We start from the raw sequence: 14,763 nt of genomic DNA, 5'->3' as shown, positions 1-14,763 counted from the left end.
TGTATGTCTTTTGTATGTAACGTTTACTTCAGACCATGTGATTTATTATAATCGGTGTATTACATATAATTTATTGAACATGTATAAAATCATATTAAAAATATGCATTCATTTTATAACAAAACTATTTATATATAGATATTTTTATATCAAAACTGTCTTGATTAAACATCATTAGTTTTTCCAATTTATATATACATTTGAAATTTAAATAAATCAATACAAAATTCATTTTTCCCTAAAAAAGAGTAATAATAAAAAGGACTTAGTGTTTAATCCACCGACGCATTCTCACCAAGGCATTTTGAAAGAAAAAGAACTGTCAATGTATATATTTTTGTGAAGTGGGATTTTAGGTTCAGATATAAAAATATTATTTTCACATTTGGCAACCTACATAAATTGACATATTGTCATTGGAAGATGTACATTTGAGTCTGGATTTTTAAGAAATTATTATTAGTTATGATAATAACTTAGAACATTTCATTCTAATTCTCTGAGATTTTTTTTTTTTTCAACATTCAATGTTTTTTTTTAATGATTTTAGTTTCATTTAATCATTTACTTGTTTAAAGAAAAAAAAATATTATTAATATGTATATAGTTATACTTTTTATACAAGGATACATCAACCATAACGTAAATGTACATGGTCAATTACATACAATCTATTAACTATGATGGATTATATGATCTAATTATATATAATCTATTTAATAGAATTAGTGGATAAGACAAATCCATCTTAATTTGCATATGCTTATATATCATAGCAAAATTGTATATATATATATATATATTTTAAAACCGATAAAAGATATCTGATAAAAGATATCCAATCAAAATGAAAGTACATGTGAAGCCAGAAATATCTATGTAGTTTCTACATGACAATGGAGAATATGATACAGTTATAGCGAGGATTTTGCCCCAAAAGGAAGAAAAAGAAAAATCAGAAAAAAATGATATAGAAAATATAGTATTTTTGTGATTGCATGTACAGCGAATATCAACAGGTGAAGATGGTGTGTATGTGTATGTTCCAACAAAATATATAGATATATATAGTTGAGTTGAGTGCTCCACTTTACTTTGTATTTTTGTCGCTAGAATCAAAATATTTTGTTCTCAACTCTTTAAAATTGTCATTAATTCCTCAGAAAAAAGGTAAGAAAGGAAAGAAATACGAGAGAATAAAACAAGCATAAAACACCAAACCCTTCAATTTCAAAATCAATACAAATAACCGGGAAAAAGCTATACTTATATCTATATATATATATATATATATACCTCTTTTTTTTTTCTTTTCTTTTTTTCCTTTTATACTTTTCATCCTTTATTTATAACATTTGCCTTTCTTTTTTGCCAATTTCAAAGTTCAAATAGATAATATATATATATATATATATATTCATAGATATATATATTCAAGGTGGTACCTTAACATTTGGCACCTTAGTATAGTTCTATTTATATTTGTTCAAGTTCTCAAAAGAATTCATATGAGAAAAAGAATATTATATATATTTTGTTGATTGGTATAATAAGTTAGTACTATAAAAGGAATCAAAGAAGGGAAAGAAATATATGTAGTAGGCCACTATTTGGTGTGTGTGAAACAATATTTGTAGAAGCAGGAAAAGTTTTAGAAACTAGGAGGGAGTGGGAAAATTGGGTCCATTGCCCCACTAAATATGAAATGCTGGTTAATATGGTTTTATGTGGTTTTTAGTTGAAGTATTTGTCTGTTACTTGGAATTGGTACCTACAATCTAGTAGCCTATCAGATTCTCACATTTTCAATTTTTGAAATATATATTTATAACACTTTGGCTGTAGAAAATCAGTTGTAAACTTTTGCAGGTGGTGGAAGCTATATATACCAGACAGACCCTTCTCATTCATCTCTGTCTCTGCCTCTATATGTACCTATCTGTCTCACTTTTAAAGGCACTATCTCTACATTCAATTTTGAATAGTTTTCTCAACAGAAACTTTGAGCTCAGCTGATCCCACATCCAATTTAATTTTCTTCTTGGACTTTTGGTCACAAACACCCCTTCCCCTCTCCCCATGTTATAGCACATGACAACATTTAATCTTTAATAGTGCTAAGTACTTTTTGTTCTTATGGATCCTATTCATCAATTAATCATCTCCAATACCCTACAACAAACAGAACAAGAAGTTTCAGCAAAAAAAAAGAAAACAGAACAAGAAGATTCACCAAAAGAGAAAAAAAGAACAAGAACAAGAAGTGCTGCTAAAATTAAACTTTTATATGTACATATATATATACACAGTAATTCTCTATCAAAGAAATCTTTGATTTTATTAAATGTGAAACATTTATATGACAAGTCTTAATGGTTTGAATTCAAATAACAATTACACTGCATTCAATGGATAAATATTTAGGAAACATCCAAAATATAATCAAATAATCACGGAATTCCAGAAAAAAAAAAACTGATTATATGTCTATTAGTTTTTCTATCATCTAAGAATTTTCTATCTAGGATTGTCTGAAATTATTTTTGTATAAGGTCCCATCATATAAGAGAATTGAAAATTAATATGTATATATATATTCATATCTTTTATTACTAAGATAATATCATCCGAAGTGCTAAAGTATTTGATATGGCATATCTATAATCTATTCCCATGCATGCTGCCAGTTTTTCTTTCTTAATTCATTTCACTGATATGGAAGCCAACAAATGGATAATGAATTGGAGATATTCTTAATTATGACAATCACATTTCTTGGTATTATTTATCTCCAATCTACTTTAACAACAATATCCTTGTTTCTTGTCTTTCATTGAGACTTATCCTAACTAGGACTCAAACCGATCTGCTGACATAAACATGGGGAAAAATGTGACAAATTTCATATTGATTCTCTGCACATACAAACAAGCAGTCAATCATGGAATATATATCACTGCAATTATTTGAGTCAATGAATACGTATATGCCAGTACTCTCTCACATGCCCAAAGCATACATATATGTTTGTCTCTGTATTAGAAAGCTTCGTAAATTTTATATAAAGGAATTAGGATTGCTACCCAGTTGCCCAATACTGAAGAAACAGTATATGACTAGATATTTATATGTTATATGTATAAAATACAAGATGATAAAGAGCTGCACGAGTATGGGAAAGTTAAAAATGGTGGGGCCACAAGAGAATGATGAAATATTGAAGATTAGTCGACAATAAGATTGAGTGAGAGATAAAGTTGGATGGATGGGATTGGGTCCCATGTAGGGCATACTTACATTCTTTCTGCAGAGAAACACTGTGAACTTACAGTCCTAGAGTTTGACTTCACAGTCATCTCTCTCTCTTTTTTTTTATTTATTTATTTATTTAGGTTTTTGTTTTTTTATTTTATTTTATATATATATATATATATATTATTTTTTTCCCCCACATGATAACACTTTCTAATTAAGTGGAGAACAAAATTATTATGGTTTGAAGGTGAGTGATATGAGCATGTGAGACCTCCCTCTTAAGTCAAGATTTACACTAATTTAATATATATATCTATATAACATGTGAATCATTTCACGCGCCTGAGGATGCGAGTGCGTACACGCGCCAATTTGTAGATTGCTTTTTAATATATATATATATATATGTATATATATATTTCTTTCAATGATCCATCAAAATATATATTAATCATTTCATTTTCGTGGGGATTTGATTTTATGGTTCTTTATACATGGATTTATTTGAAAGCTATATATGTCGGTCTCTTGGTCTTGTTAGCTTTGCCTTGAAGTGTAAACTAGCTAGCATACTTTATTGGGGCTCCATTATAATTCTTTTTTTTTTTTTTTTGGGGGGGTAATTATCTACATCTGTTTATTAGGAAAAGATACAAATATTTCTATATATATAGCAATCATATTTTCTTGTGTTAAAAAAAAAAAAATTTATGGAAAATTAATATTATTTTTGTTATATGGTATCTGACAGAAAAAGTAGTAGGGTGGATGTTTAAGGTGGTTTTGATATTAAAAAAGATATTTTAATTAATTCTTTGTTCTTTTTGGAAATTCTTTCCTGTTAATTTTTCTGTTTACCAAACAACTATTTTCTTCGACCAAATCATTCTCTATAAACCAACCAAAGAAAACTTACATCCAAACCTCCATTCCCCACCAAAATTGAATAAACCAATTGTCTTCAGATATATATATATATATATATATATATGGCTTATCAAACGTAGCTGAACCAATTAAAAAAAGAAAAAAAAGGAAAAAAAAAAAGAAAAAAGAAAAAAGAAAGAAAGGTTATTGTTACAAGATGGAGAACAATTTTGTCTTGATCATGAAACTTGAAAAATTAGTGGAGCTTTTAGCGATTAGAAAGTTAAAAGAGATAATTAAACAAAGATCCATACGATCAATTAACTATTACAATAATAACAATTTGAAAGCTAATGGTGAATATTTGTAACCTCATGAAGTGAATTTTAGCAAGGTAACAAAGGGAAATAACAAAATAGGGTCCCCACCCATCATTGCATGTCATGTTGTATGATTTTTATCATTTAGTCTGTGTTAAAGAAAAAGATGCTTTAACTTGAAGATATAAATTTAGAGCCACCTCTCTTAATTTTTGAGAGTATGTGATCAAAGTAGTGAGAGAATAGACAACTAAATGATTTAGACCTTCTAAAGTAGAGGGATAATAAAAAGCTAACTAGGGAATACTAAATATATTTGTGGGGGACGGTTTTTGGGAAATTGCCCTAATGAAATTAAAAAAAAACATATATATAATTTATAAATAAATATAAAAGTAAACAATAACCACCCTTTATTTTCATATTTATCCATTTCATTTTCAAATATTAAAGATTTCCAACTTAAAATCGGTTTATGATAAAGGAATTTGCATATAATTTGTCTCTGTCATCTTAATTTGTGTTCCAAGTTTCAACTGACTATGATAAAGTACTATTTGGTGGAATTTTATGTCTAATTAATTTAGATCTATATGCATGTAGAGTAAAAGTGTTGTATTAAAAAATTCACCAGTTTTTTGAAAGATATGATTTTTTTTTTCCCCCTTTTTTGCTAAGTATTTTCAAAGACATACTTTCTAGAAAAATTGAATAGAATTCAGTCTTCTAAAATAAGATTACACTTATCACTTGAATTGCTAAAACTCCACGGCACGAAATTTGTTAAGCTGTTTTCTGGTGGTCAAATCAAACACACTGCATTGACAGAATTAAGTCATAAACAACTTTTTGTTAGAGAAGTATAGAAATAAGATATTAAAAAAAATGTAATAAAAAAAAAGATATGCAAAAAAAAAAAAATTATAGAAATAAGTTAAAAATGCATTGCTATCTATATCCTTATTAATGATGGAGCTAAACACGCACTGATAAGTTATTAGTTATTACTAATTTAGAATTAAGTTTGAAGATACATATATATATATATATATACATATAAATAAACAAATTATGGATATGGGCTACACATTTAATTCAGGAACTTGAATCATAATTTAATCGAGCTAGGTTATCTCAATATATCTTCTCCTGATTAGAGATTTTTATTTTTTATTTTTTAAATGATCAATTCCTGATTTGAGTTTGAGAGACAATATTTTTCTAAAATTATAGATAGTAAAATGAAGGGTTTTATTTATTTATTGCATGAAGGAAAAGACGATCAATTAATTAAACAAAGAACGTTACCTTAGTTTTTCCTTCTTTCTTATTATTCTTTGAATAACAATAAAGAATGCTAGAAATAAAATTTTGTCAATATATAGAAATAAATACAAAAAAACCTATATCCCAAAATTCTCCGTTCGAATCAACTTTGAGCTAGACACCTGGTCCTGGCAGAAAATTTGCATGCTAGTTCAGGTCAGGGCCTTTTCTTTCATATTATATGAATTGTTTTTCAAATTTTTTGGATTAAAAAGAAAGAGGATAATAATTATATTTTTTGTTATATTGTAGGACATTTTTCTTTGCTGCACTTAGAAGCAAAAAAGACTAAATACTAAGTAAAACTGTCAAGGAATTCAACCTTATAAACAAAACTCAAAAACTACAATCATTTTGTTTTAGAAGATGAACTTCACTTTATATTACATGTTTGTTGGATACCTGTCTACCTTAGTCTACATGTTAATCATAAAATTCCATTTCTTTTTTTTTTCTTACTTTACCTTTGCCGAGCTTTCAAAGCTTATAATTACCATTGTTGGCAATTTCTGGTGACATTGGAGGACAACCCACGCACCCGTGGATGTCCTATGAATCATCACCGTTTCTTCCTTTTTGGCCCTCTATATCCCCCATTACCCATTTTGCTTTTGACATTTGATTTGTTCATTTGCCCCCCCTTAGACCTCACCTAACCCTTTAGATCGGCAATTTCAATTTTCCTCCTCATATGTTTCAATATTTTCTTAATAATATGTAATATCTAATTAAAGTAGTTTTTTGCTTCTAACAATTGCAATCCTCGCTTAGTTTCTACTCATTTGGCCTAAGAGAAACTTTAATAATTGCTTTTTCATGATCGTTTGGAAAACGTTATATCTTTTAACATCCAAGATTCATAAAAGTATATCACATACGGGTGAAAAAATATGACTAAATAATAACCGTTGTAAGCATATAAAAAATCTATGAAATAAAGAAATTGCAAATAAGTTTATTAGGATTATTTTTAAGATAAATATGGCATTGTGATTGATCATCTTTACTTTCTAGTTTCTACTCGAGTGAATTTTTGAAATAAGTTCTTTTTGTTGCTTGGCCTTTGGCTTTTCGCTTTCAAATATAAATAAATAAATAAATAATAAAAAGAAAACGCGTTTAGGGACGCGTGGAACTAGATGAAGATGATGCCGGCCACAAAGGAGCAGGGCTAATGAGATGGTGGAGATATATCATCTTCTACCACTTGATTGACTGTTTCATTTCCCTACTTGTTTTAAAATCTTATATACCAAAAACCAAATATTTATTTTGACCCAAAAATATTACCAAGTATATATAAGTAATTTCTTTCTAGAGAAAATCTAGGAGAGTGGTTCCTTGGTTTTCTCAGCGGCCTGAAAGATGAGGCTACAATGGTCCAAAAGCGTCAAGTAGAGCTTCTACATGTTTCATGAAATGAAACATAGCTCTCAGCTCGTTCACAACTTCCAAAAAACGAAGCTGCTATAAAAAATCCATTTTCAGGACAAAGTAAATTAAGTAATAGAATGAAGGAAGGGAAAGCACAGAACTGAGAACCCTTTGGAAGATCGTAATAGTTTACCCATGGTAATAAAATAAAATCAAAATTTTGTTCTCAGCCTACAACATAATTAACTGATGTTTCTGTCAGTAAAAACTAATTCATGACGTTCCAATAACGTGGCCATTTCAGTAAATGCCATTATGACATCTATAATCCTTGGTGGTGTGGTGTCCTTTTGTTCCTTAAATTAATACAAGGCCCTGACTTTCTCTTTTTCTTTTCTGCTTAATGGAAAGAAAATCAAATTGATGAATTGGTATTAAAATCTTTGTTTCCTTTTACAGGAGTTGGAAAAATGTTACAGTCAGCTATCTCAGCAAGATATTTGTAAGACCCCCTCTTGTTTGTCTTTGCGTTGGAAAATATTTGTGCATACTATAAATTCAAATGCAAAAATGAGATGCATACCATCAAAATTTATGGTCAAGAAACGCCATCCTGTCTTCACCAATAGTTGGGGACAAAGTTCATTAGTCTGAATGATCACGAAAGCGGATGATTTTTCTGATAAAGGGTCTCTCACGACGATAACTGAAGAAGAAAATTGACAAATGAGATCATTCTTGTTTCAAACTAACATGATATGATTAGCATGAACAAGGACTAAAAGAACATACATGGCAATTGACGAGGCACAAAAGCAAGCAAACCCAATGGAAAAATGAATGAAAAATGTAGGCCAGAAATTTTCTCTGTCCAGAAATATTCTCTCAGATATGAGAGTAGTTACTCCTGAAAACAGCAGGGCTATCCATCCTGAAGGCAAACATTTGTAGAAAGAAAATGTGGAAGAATCCTGTCAAGAAGGAAAGAGACAAAAAATGTGGCATGAGATTAATATCAATGACCAAACCTGTAAGCTTACATAATCTTGCATAATTAAAAATTATACCTGAAAATAAGATTTGATGAATACTCCTGAGTACATAATCCTTAAAATCATATCTTCACAATGTCAAGAAACTCAACCAAAAACATTAACTAAACAGCTTATGCAAATTTGTCCAATTAGCTAATTATGAAAAAAACAGGCTCATAAGGAAATTCTGATTCCAGTGGCATGTCAGGTTGAAAAACTGCTTGAGAAATCTTAGATATTATCTAAAAGATGTGAATCAGTTCAGGAAGCATTTTCCTCAAAGCAAATTTTTAGCAACCTACTATGTGCTTTGTTCACTCATAAAATTCCTATAATAGAGATATGATGCATAAGCATGCTAGCACCTCTATCTCTTTCATTTATAACCCATACCTGTCATTCATCATGGTAATCTTGACTTCATGCTATGCAACTCACAATTCTGCCACCAAAAATATAAGAATTACAGTCTTTGTTATTGCAGACAAAACTCTCTGATGTCAAATGCACCACAGGTCAATGAAGAGTAAGTTTTCATGATTGACTCTTCGCGGCAAAATAATTATAAGATACAGTTACTTAACCAATGTAAATTAACTGATTTCCAATGTAATGTAAACGATAGAGAAGCTCATTGAAATATTAGCAGAAAACAAAGAGAAAAGTCTAAGAAAAAGGATACTTAATGAATTTGCAGCAATTAAGCCAATAGCACCAGCCGATCGTATAAGCACAACATTCAATACTACATATAAAACTGAGAATACAAGCAATGAATCATTGGATCGTTTGAGTTGACTCTCTGTTGCAACTGCATGTAGAAACGCTTCAGAGGTCCCTAATGCAAAAGCAGAACCATAGTCTCAGTTTCTCATAAGAGACAAGGGAAAGCAGTAATAATACACTATAATTTTGCTGATTACACCAAAGCAATAATATACTATAATTTTGCTGATTACATGACCACCGGTGTCCTTGATGTAATATTAGATTGTTTACCATCATTGCATGCAATATTTACTTTTCGGTGATACAAAAACATATAGTTCAGCTGCAACCACTGATAATCACGAAACAACTAACCATTCATGGCCAGAACAATGATATAAATGCAGTAATACTGAAGGGCTGTGGATGCTTCTCCATCACTCCATTTTTGGCCATATAACAATCTGATGAGTGAATAAGAGTAACTTGGCCCAAATGCCATAAATACAAGACCTACAAGATACATAGTTGAAACTTGAGATGAAGAAAACAATAATTATAGTAAAATTTGATTATAAGCTCCAAAAGGGAAAAAGAAGAACAAACGAAGGAAAGGAGAAACACTAAAAGAAAATAATTCAATGAAAACCACTGCAAAAAAAGAAAAATGTTTTCACTTTTTTATTTTATTTTATTTATTTCCATCATGAACTAGTATAATTTAAAAACATAATTCAAAATCGTAAACTTATTCACAGAACAATTATGAGCCTACAGGATTATTCAAGGTTAGAGCTTGATTCATAAGAGCCTATCAAAAATTCCAACTAGATGGGATCATCTGCACTGCTTATATGAGATATTAAGTCAATAGTTGACAGGAGTTCTTAGTACTTTGACCTCATCCTATTAAATCTTTCCTTCACCAAGTAACATCACCACCGACTGCAAGTCTTCTCTATTCTGCATGGCTGGTCTATCTCAGCAACTCCCTTGTTTACCTAGGCCCTCTTATAAGCATGCTGTCCTTTATTTACAAGGAATTAAATAGTTCATACACCTAAGATACTCTATTATTTACTAGTGTAAGAAACTACTATTCTTCTGGGAGGATGTAGCAATATGAGGATTGGGATAAGTTACATGTTAGATTCTCAATCAATTTCTCTTATGCTTGCCTTTACACTCCATTTTGCAAAAGTCTCTTCATCCAGTATAACCAGAGCAATGTGCCAAGACCGAGTGTTGGTGGAACTCAAAGAATAAATGGTTAGCTTTGCCACTAATTATGAATTTAACATATGCTCTAGTTTGATACCAGTACATATTATAACTAATCCAGCTACATAACTGACAGAGTCAACAAATAAACTGCAAACTACACTTAAGTTTCTGTGGTTAAACATATGAATTAGACCCAAAAAAAAAAAAAAAAAAAAAAAAAAAAAAAAAAAAGAAAGAAGGGAACAAGTGAAAGAAAGCGGACCTATTAACAAAACCAGCTTCAGGGCCTCCGTAAGGAAACTTCCTAACTTCCTCTTTTTATCAGGATGATTATCTGTCATAGAAAACACTATGGCTTATAAGGATCAAATTCTTGAATAAAGCCATGGCAAAATAACTGATCACAAATTGAACGCAAAAAGAAAAAGTTAATAACATGCTTTCTTCCACAAAGGCAAAACTGAAGAATTTTGTTTTATAAAGCACGGTGCAGACAAAGATAATCAATAAGAAAAATATAAATAATACTTGATCATATACCAATTTACTTGGCATGAACACATATACCCCGAAGCTAACTTACAGTAAAAGTCATATCTGATCATTTTTTTATCTTTAAGAATTGGAGATTGAGAGTAAAATCTGATCCATCTAAAAACATCAAGGAAAAAAAGGAGAGAAATAAACCTGATGCAGACCTTGCAAATGTGGCATAGGAACTTTCTTCAAAAGGAAGAAAAACCATCCTCACCACTAAGCTCCCTGAAATTTAATAGTGTAAAAGTAAACATAGGAAAAATATCAAGGTTAACCAATCTTTCTCCAGTAATTGCAACCATACAAGAATCAATTATAAACAACCACAATTGAAGTGCAATGCATTAACTGCATTGACCATGGTCAAAGATATGTGGACCAATTACTTACCTAATTTGTCTACAAGTCCATATACAGCTTGGTTGTAAGGTGTGTCCAACCACACAAGGACCATCTTTTCTCCTTCTTGAAGGATCAACTTCCTGAAGGATTGAAGAGTAAACAACATACACATGTTTGACAGCTGCTTGTCAAATCCCTTCTTCTTTTCTACTCTGTAAAAGAGTTAAATTGTTAACTTCTGTACTATAATAACTTAGAATAGAGTACAATGCTCTTCATCAATTTGAATTTCATTTCAAACACACACGCGAGATCAAACTTGTACAGTTGTTTAGTAAGCAACTGTGAATTATTGACAAGGTGTGATGCTTATTATTTAGGATAAACATTAGCCATTCAAAGGGTCTACTGGTTCCAAGGTAAAGCCATGGACAAGGCACTCCATGAAATCTTTCACCAAAGAAAATTAATATATCAATTTGGCAGTTTAAGAAGGCAAACAATATGAACATGTGATGCCCATAAACAGAAAAAAAAAATATATATATATATATATATATATAGATATCACCATTTTAGATAGTGTTGCATGCATTCATTCATCCACTAAGAATTGATGCATTATTAGCTTCACTTTCTTTTCCTTTTTGTGGTGTAAGAGAATGCGTATTAATGTTTTAAAGGAAATAATGCACAGCCAGAAAAATTCTATTACCTGAAAGGGAAAAGTTCAGAACTTCTAAATTCACGAAAAAGGAGAAAGTAACCCCAATACCCAAAGAATAAGCACATTCCATATGCAGTTTGGGACAGTGCAAATACAATCACTTTCTCCTGCAAACAATCAACTGATTATTAACTATTAGAAGCTGTACAGAATAAATACTGAAACCAACCAATGCCAAACCATGTAACCAAGCATATCATAAAAAGGAAAACAAATAAGATCCGTACTACACTGCCATTGCCACGGTTTGCATGATTAAACAACAGGTGAATACCAAGAATGACAGCATAATACACTTCAAACCCTTACCATATCAGTTCGCTTCACAATGAAAACATACATTGTTATGCACCGCAGTAGAGTTGCTACTGTTTCTACAACCAGCCGCAGTTTAAGCAGAAGCAGGTTCTGAGAGAGGATATATAAAGGCTCTGCCAGTAGCTCCAAAATGCAAGCACAGCCTGTCATATAGAACTCATCTCATTGGTCAAGTTACTACAAAATTAATATAAAATAATATTTTCATTCAATACTGCAAAATCAAATCAAAAGATAGAAATCTTCTTCTTATACAGAGACAACAAACAGAAAGAAAGAAAGAAAAAAAATACAGTAAGGTGTTGTTAAAGTAAGAACCATAATTAACATTACCATTAATCAAGATAGCTTGCCCATATGGATCAAAATAACTTAAACCTTGCCACCAGAAGACGAAATAGCATGCTGCAAGTGTTATAAGCACTCCAAGTGGGACGGTCAACCAGGCTATTTTCATTAACTTTGCCATGCTTTCTTCCATTGAAGTGCCATCCCTGCACCACAATAAATATTATTTCAGGAATTATATCATAGAAAAAGTACCATAAGTATTAAGTCCTCAATATAAGCAAAACAAATTAGCTAACCAATTTATTAGACAGATAAAACCTGAAATGTTATATAAATTATGTGCTGTGCTTGGACTAATCAAAGATTATCATCTTAGACATTTCTATGAGATATTTATATTTAAGCATTTTGCTAACTCTAGCACTTACATTTAACTGGATTTTTTGTAACTTAATACAACTGAATATGGTTAACAACGAAATGCAGCATTTTTAATATCAAACCTAGAACATTGTTCTCTCAAACCACATATGGAAAGGTAAAGAATACTAAATGCAAAAAACCACTTAACCATTAAGCCCGATATCAAGAATAATGAAAACCGATAGAAACTTCAGAGTCAGTGCTCCAAAAACAGTTAAGTAAAGCAAAACAGAAATAGAAAAATGCAATATCCAAGTGCATTTTGGCGGATTGCAACAAATGACTACATATTGATAGCATGAAAAGCACCATTTCATGTCTGCACGCAAGCATGCCCGCCGAAATCCCTCCCGACTGAGAAACAAGACACATGTGACAAATAGATGAAACTGCACTGCATAAAGCTACAGCATTGAAACACAAATATATAAGGCATTTGAAAATTAAACATAAATTTTAAATTTTTACATAAAATAAACAACTAAATTTTTTAAAATAAAATAAAGTAAAAATTAAAGCTACCGCATAATCCTCTTGTGTTAGGTGCCTCACGATCCATGAATTGAACACAAATGGAATTCCTCTCGACAGGAACTGAGTAGCTGATCATTCACAATTCCATTAACAAAATAAAATAAAAAAAATCTAGCAATTAACATTAACAAACTAATCCAAATAGAATCTTTCTGCAGCTCTCTTCTGCATAGTTAGAATCCTAAATTTTTTCCAATACTCAAAACTGAAAAAATATGCCAAATCATTCCTACTCAAATAACTCGAACTGCTCAATTTACTTATTCGTCCATTTTCAACTTGCTTCTATGAAATTCATAAAAAAAATATATATATATATATATATATAAAATTCACAAAAACATTTCTTCTTGAATTTGGTTCCGTGAACTTTACAAGGATTTATTATTATCATTAGTATTTTTATAAAAATAATTAAAAAAATTTAAACTAAAAATGGAAACTTTTCTGAGCTACAGAACGAATAGAAATATGATAACAGAGAGAGTGACTGACCTAACAAGTACTTGAAAGTATGAGAAAGACTGATACGATCTCTGTCGCTGAGCGTTTGTGATGGAGGCGGTGAATTCTCAGACATTTTCCTGATTGAATTTCTTTCTTTCTTCTTTCACAATTTTGATCAAATTTACAACTTCTCTCAGGAAACTCGCGCCACGAAAAGACACATAAACCCAAATAAAAATGTTTCCAAATTTTCTGAAAAAAAAAAAAATAATAATAATAATACTTTCTTGCAGACTCGAAGACTTGACCCGGAATGTTTCCGGATCGGATCAGTTTCGATGGACCGATCTTTTTTTTTTTGTTTTTTTTAATCCTTTTCTTTTCCTTTTGTAACTCATGACCCCAAAAAAAAAAAAAAAAAAAAAAAACTCATTAAAATAATTAGATATAGTCAAGTAATTATTTAACTTGACGTAATATTTTTTTTTATCTAAATTAATTTTATGTAATTTAGAACACAAACATATTTAAAAGTATTTAGCAATACATATAGGGAGAGAAATATTTTTTGAATATGTATTTTAGAGGCACCCTATTACTCAAGTAATAGTTAAGATAAATATGTTATTATCTATTCATTATTTCAATAGTAATACTACAGGTCTTGTAATTTTTTAAATATTAGGGTCGTTTATTAAGCCAGCAGGTTATTATTGTATACTACTTGGGCTCCAATTAAAATTGATGATGCTTTAACAGTTTTATTCTTCATTGTTATGGCTAAAAATGAGTATAATATTGTTTTTTAAGGTAATTTTATTAAATCTTCTCTCATTTATGTATGAATAGTTTTGGCTTTTTTTGTTTTCCTTAATCTCTGATGTGATTCTTTCTTGAATAAAGTATGTATTTATTTATTTATTTTCCATGAATTGCTTTGTTTTTGAATGATTATTGATTGTATTTGCTGAGATGCTTACATTAAATGGATTTGGGAAATTGCAATAGTGATCTTGAGAAGTTTTACTAAGAAAAG

General features: G+C 30.2%; 1 protein-coding gene across 4 annotated transcripts; it reads right to left on the bottom strand.

Annotated features, from left to right (window-relative positions):
- Nucleotides 1-7,318: 7,318 nt before the first annotated feature.
- On the bottom strand, nucleotides 7,319-13,998 carry LOC107414193 (uncharacterized). 4 transcript variants are annotated; one of them, XM_048470596.2, is made up of 14 exons: nucleotides 13,776-13,997; nucleotides 13,269-13,348; nucleotides 13,056-13,150; nucleotides 12,366-12,526; nucleotides 12,024-12,175; nucleotides 11,703-11,821; nucleotides 11,036-11,199; nucleotides 10,796-10,870; nucleotides 10,371-10,442; nucleotides 9,260-9,397; nucleotides 8,859-9,014; nucleotides 8,210-8,262; nucleotides 7,935-8,113; nucleotides 7,319-7,848 (listed from the first exon to the last, which is right to left on the bottom strand). In XM_048470596.2, the coding sequence occupies exons 1-14, from the start codon at nucleotides 13,858-13,860 to the stop codon at nucleotides 7,788-7,790; spliced, it is 1,590 nt and encodes a 529-aa protein (XP_048326553.2). In that variant the 5' UTR covers nucleotides 13,861-13,997; the 3' UTR covers nucleotides 7,319-7,787. The 4 variants fall into 4 exon arrangements, with proteins under 4 accessions (XP_048326553.2, XP_048326554.2, XP_060675986.1 ...); XM_048470597.2 differs by having other exon boundaries at nucleotides 13,056-13,100; nucleotides 13,776-13,799; XM_060820003.1 differs by lacking the exon at nucleotides 13,269-13,348 and having other exon boundaries at nucleotides 13,056-13,100; nucleotides 13,776-13,912.
- Nucleotides 13,999-14,763: the final 765 nt, after the last annotated feature.

This window comes from Ziziphus jujuba, chromosome 8 (genome assembly GCF_031755915.1).
Source record: "Ziziphus jujuba cultivar Dongzao chromosome 8, ASM3175591v1".
NCBI classification, from domain to species: domain Eukaryota; kingdom Viridiplantae; phylum Streptophyta; class Magnoliopsida; order Rosales; family Rhamnaceae; genus Ziziphus; species Ziziphus jujuba.
Note: the sequence above shows the minus strand (reverse complement) of the source record. Positions and strands in the feature narration are given on the sequence as shown.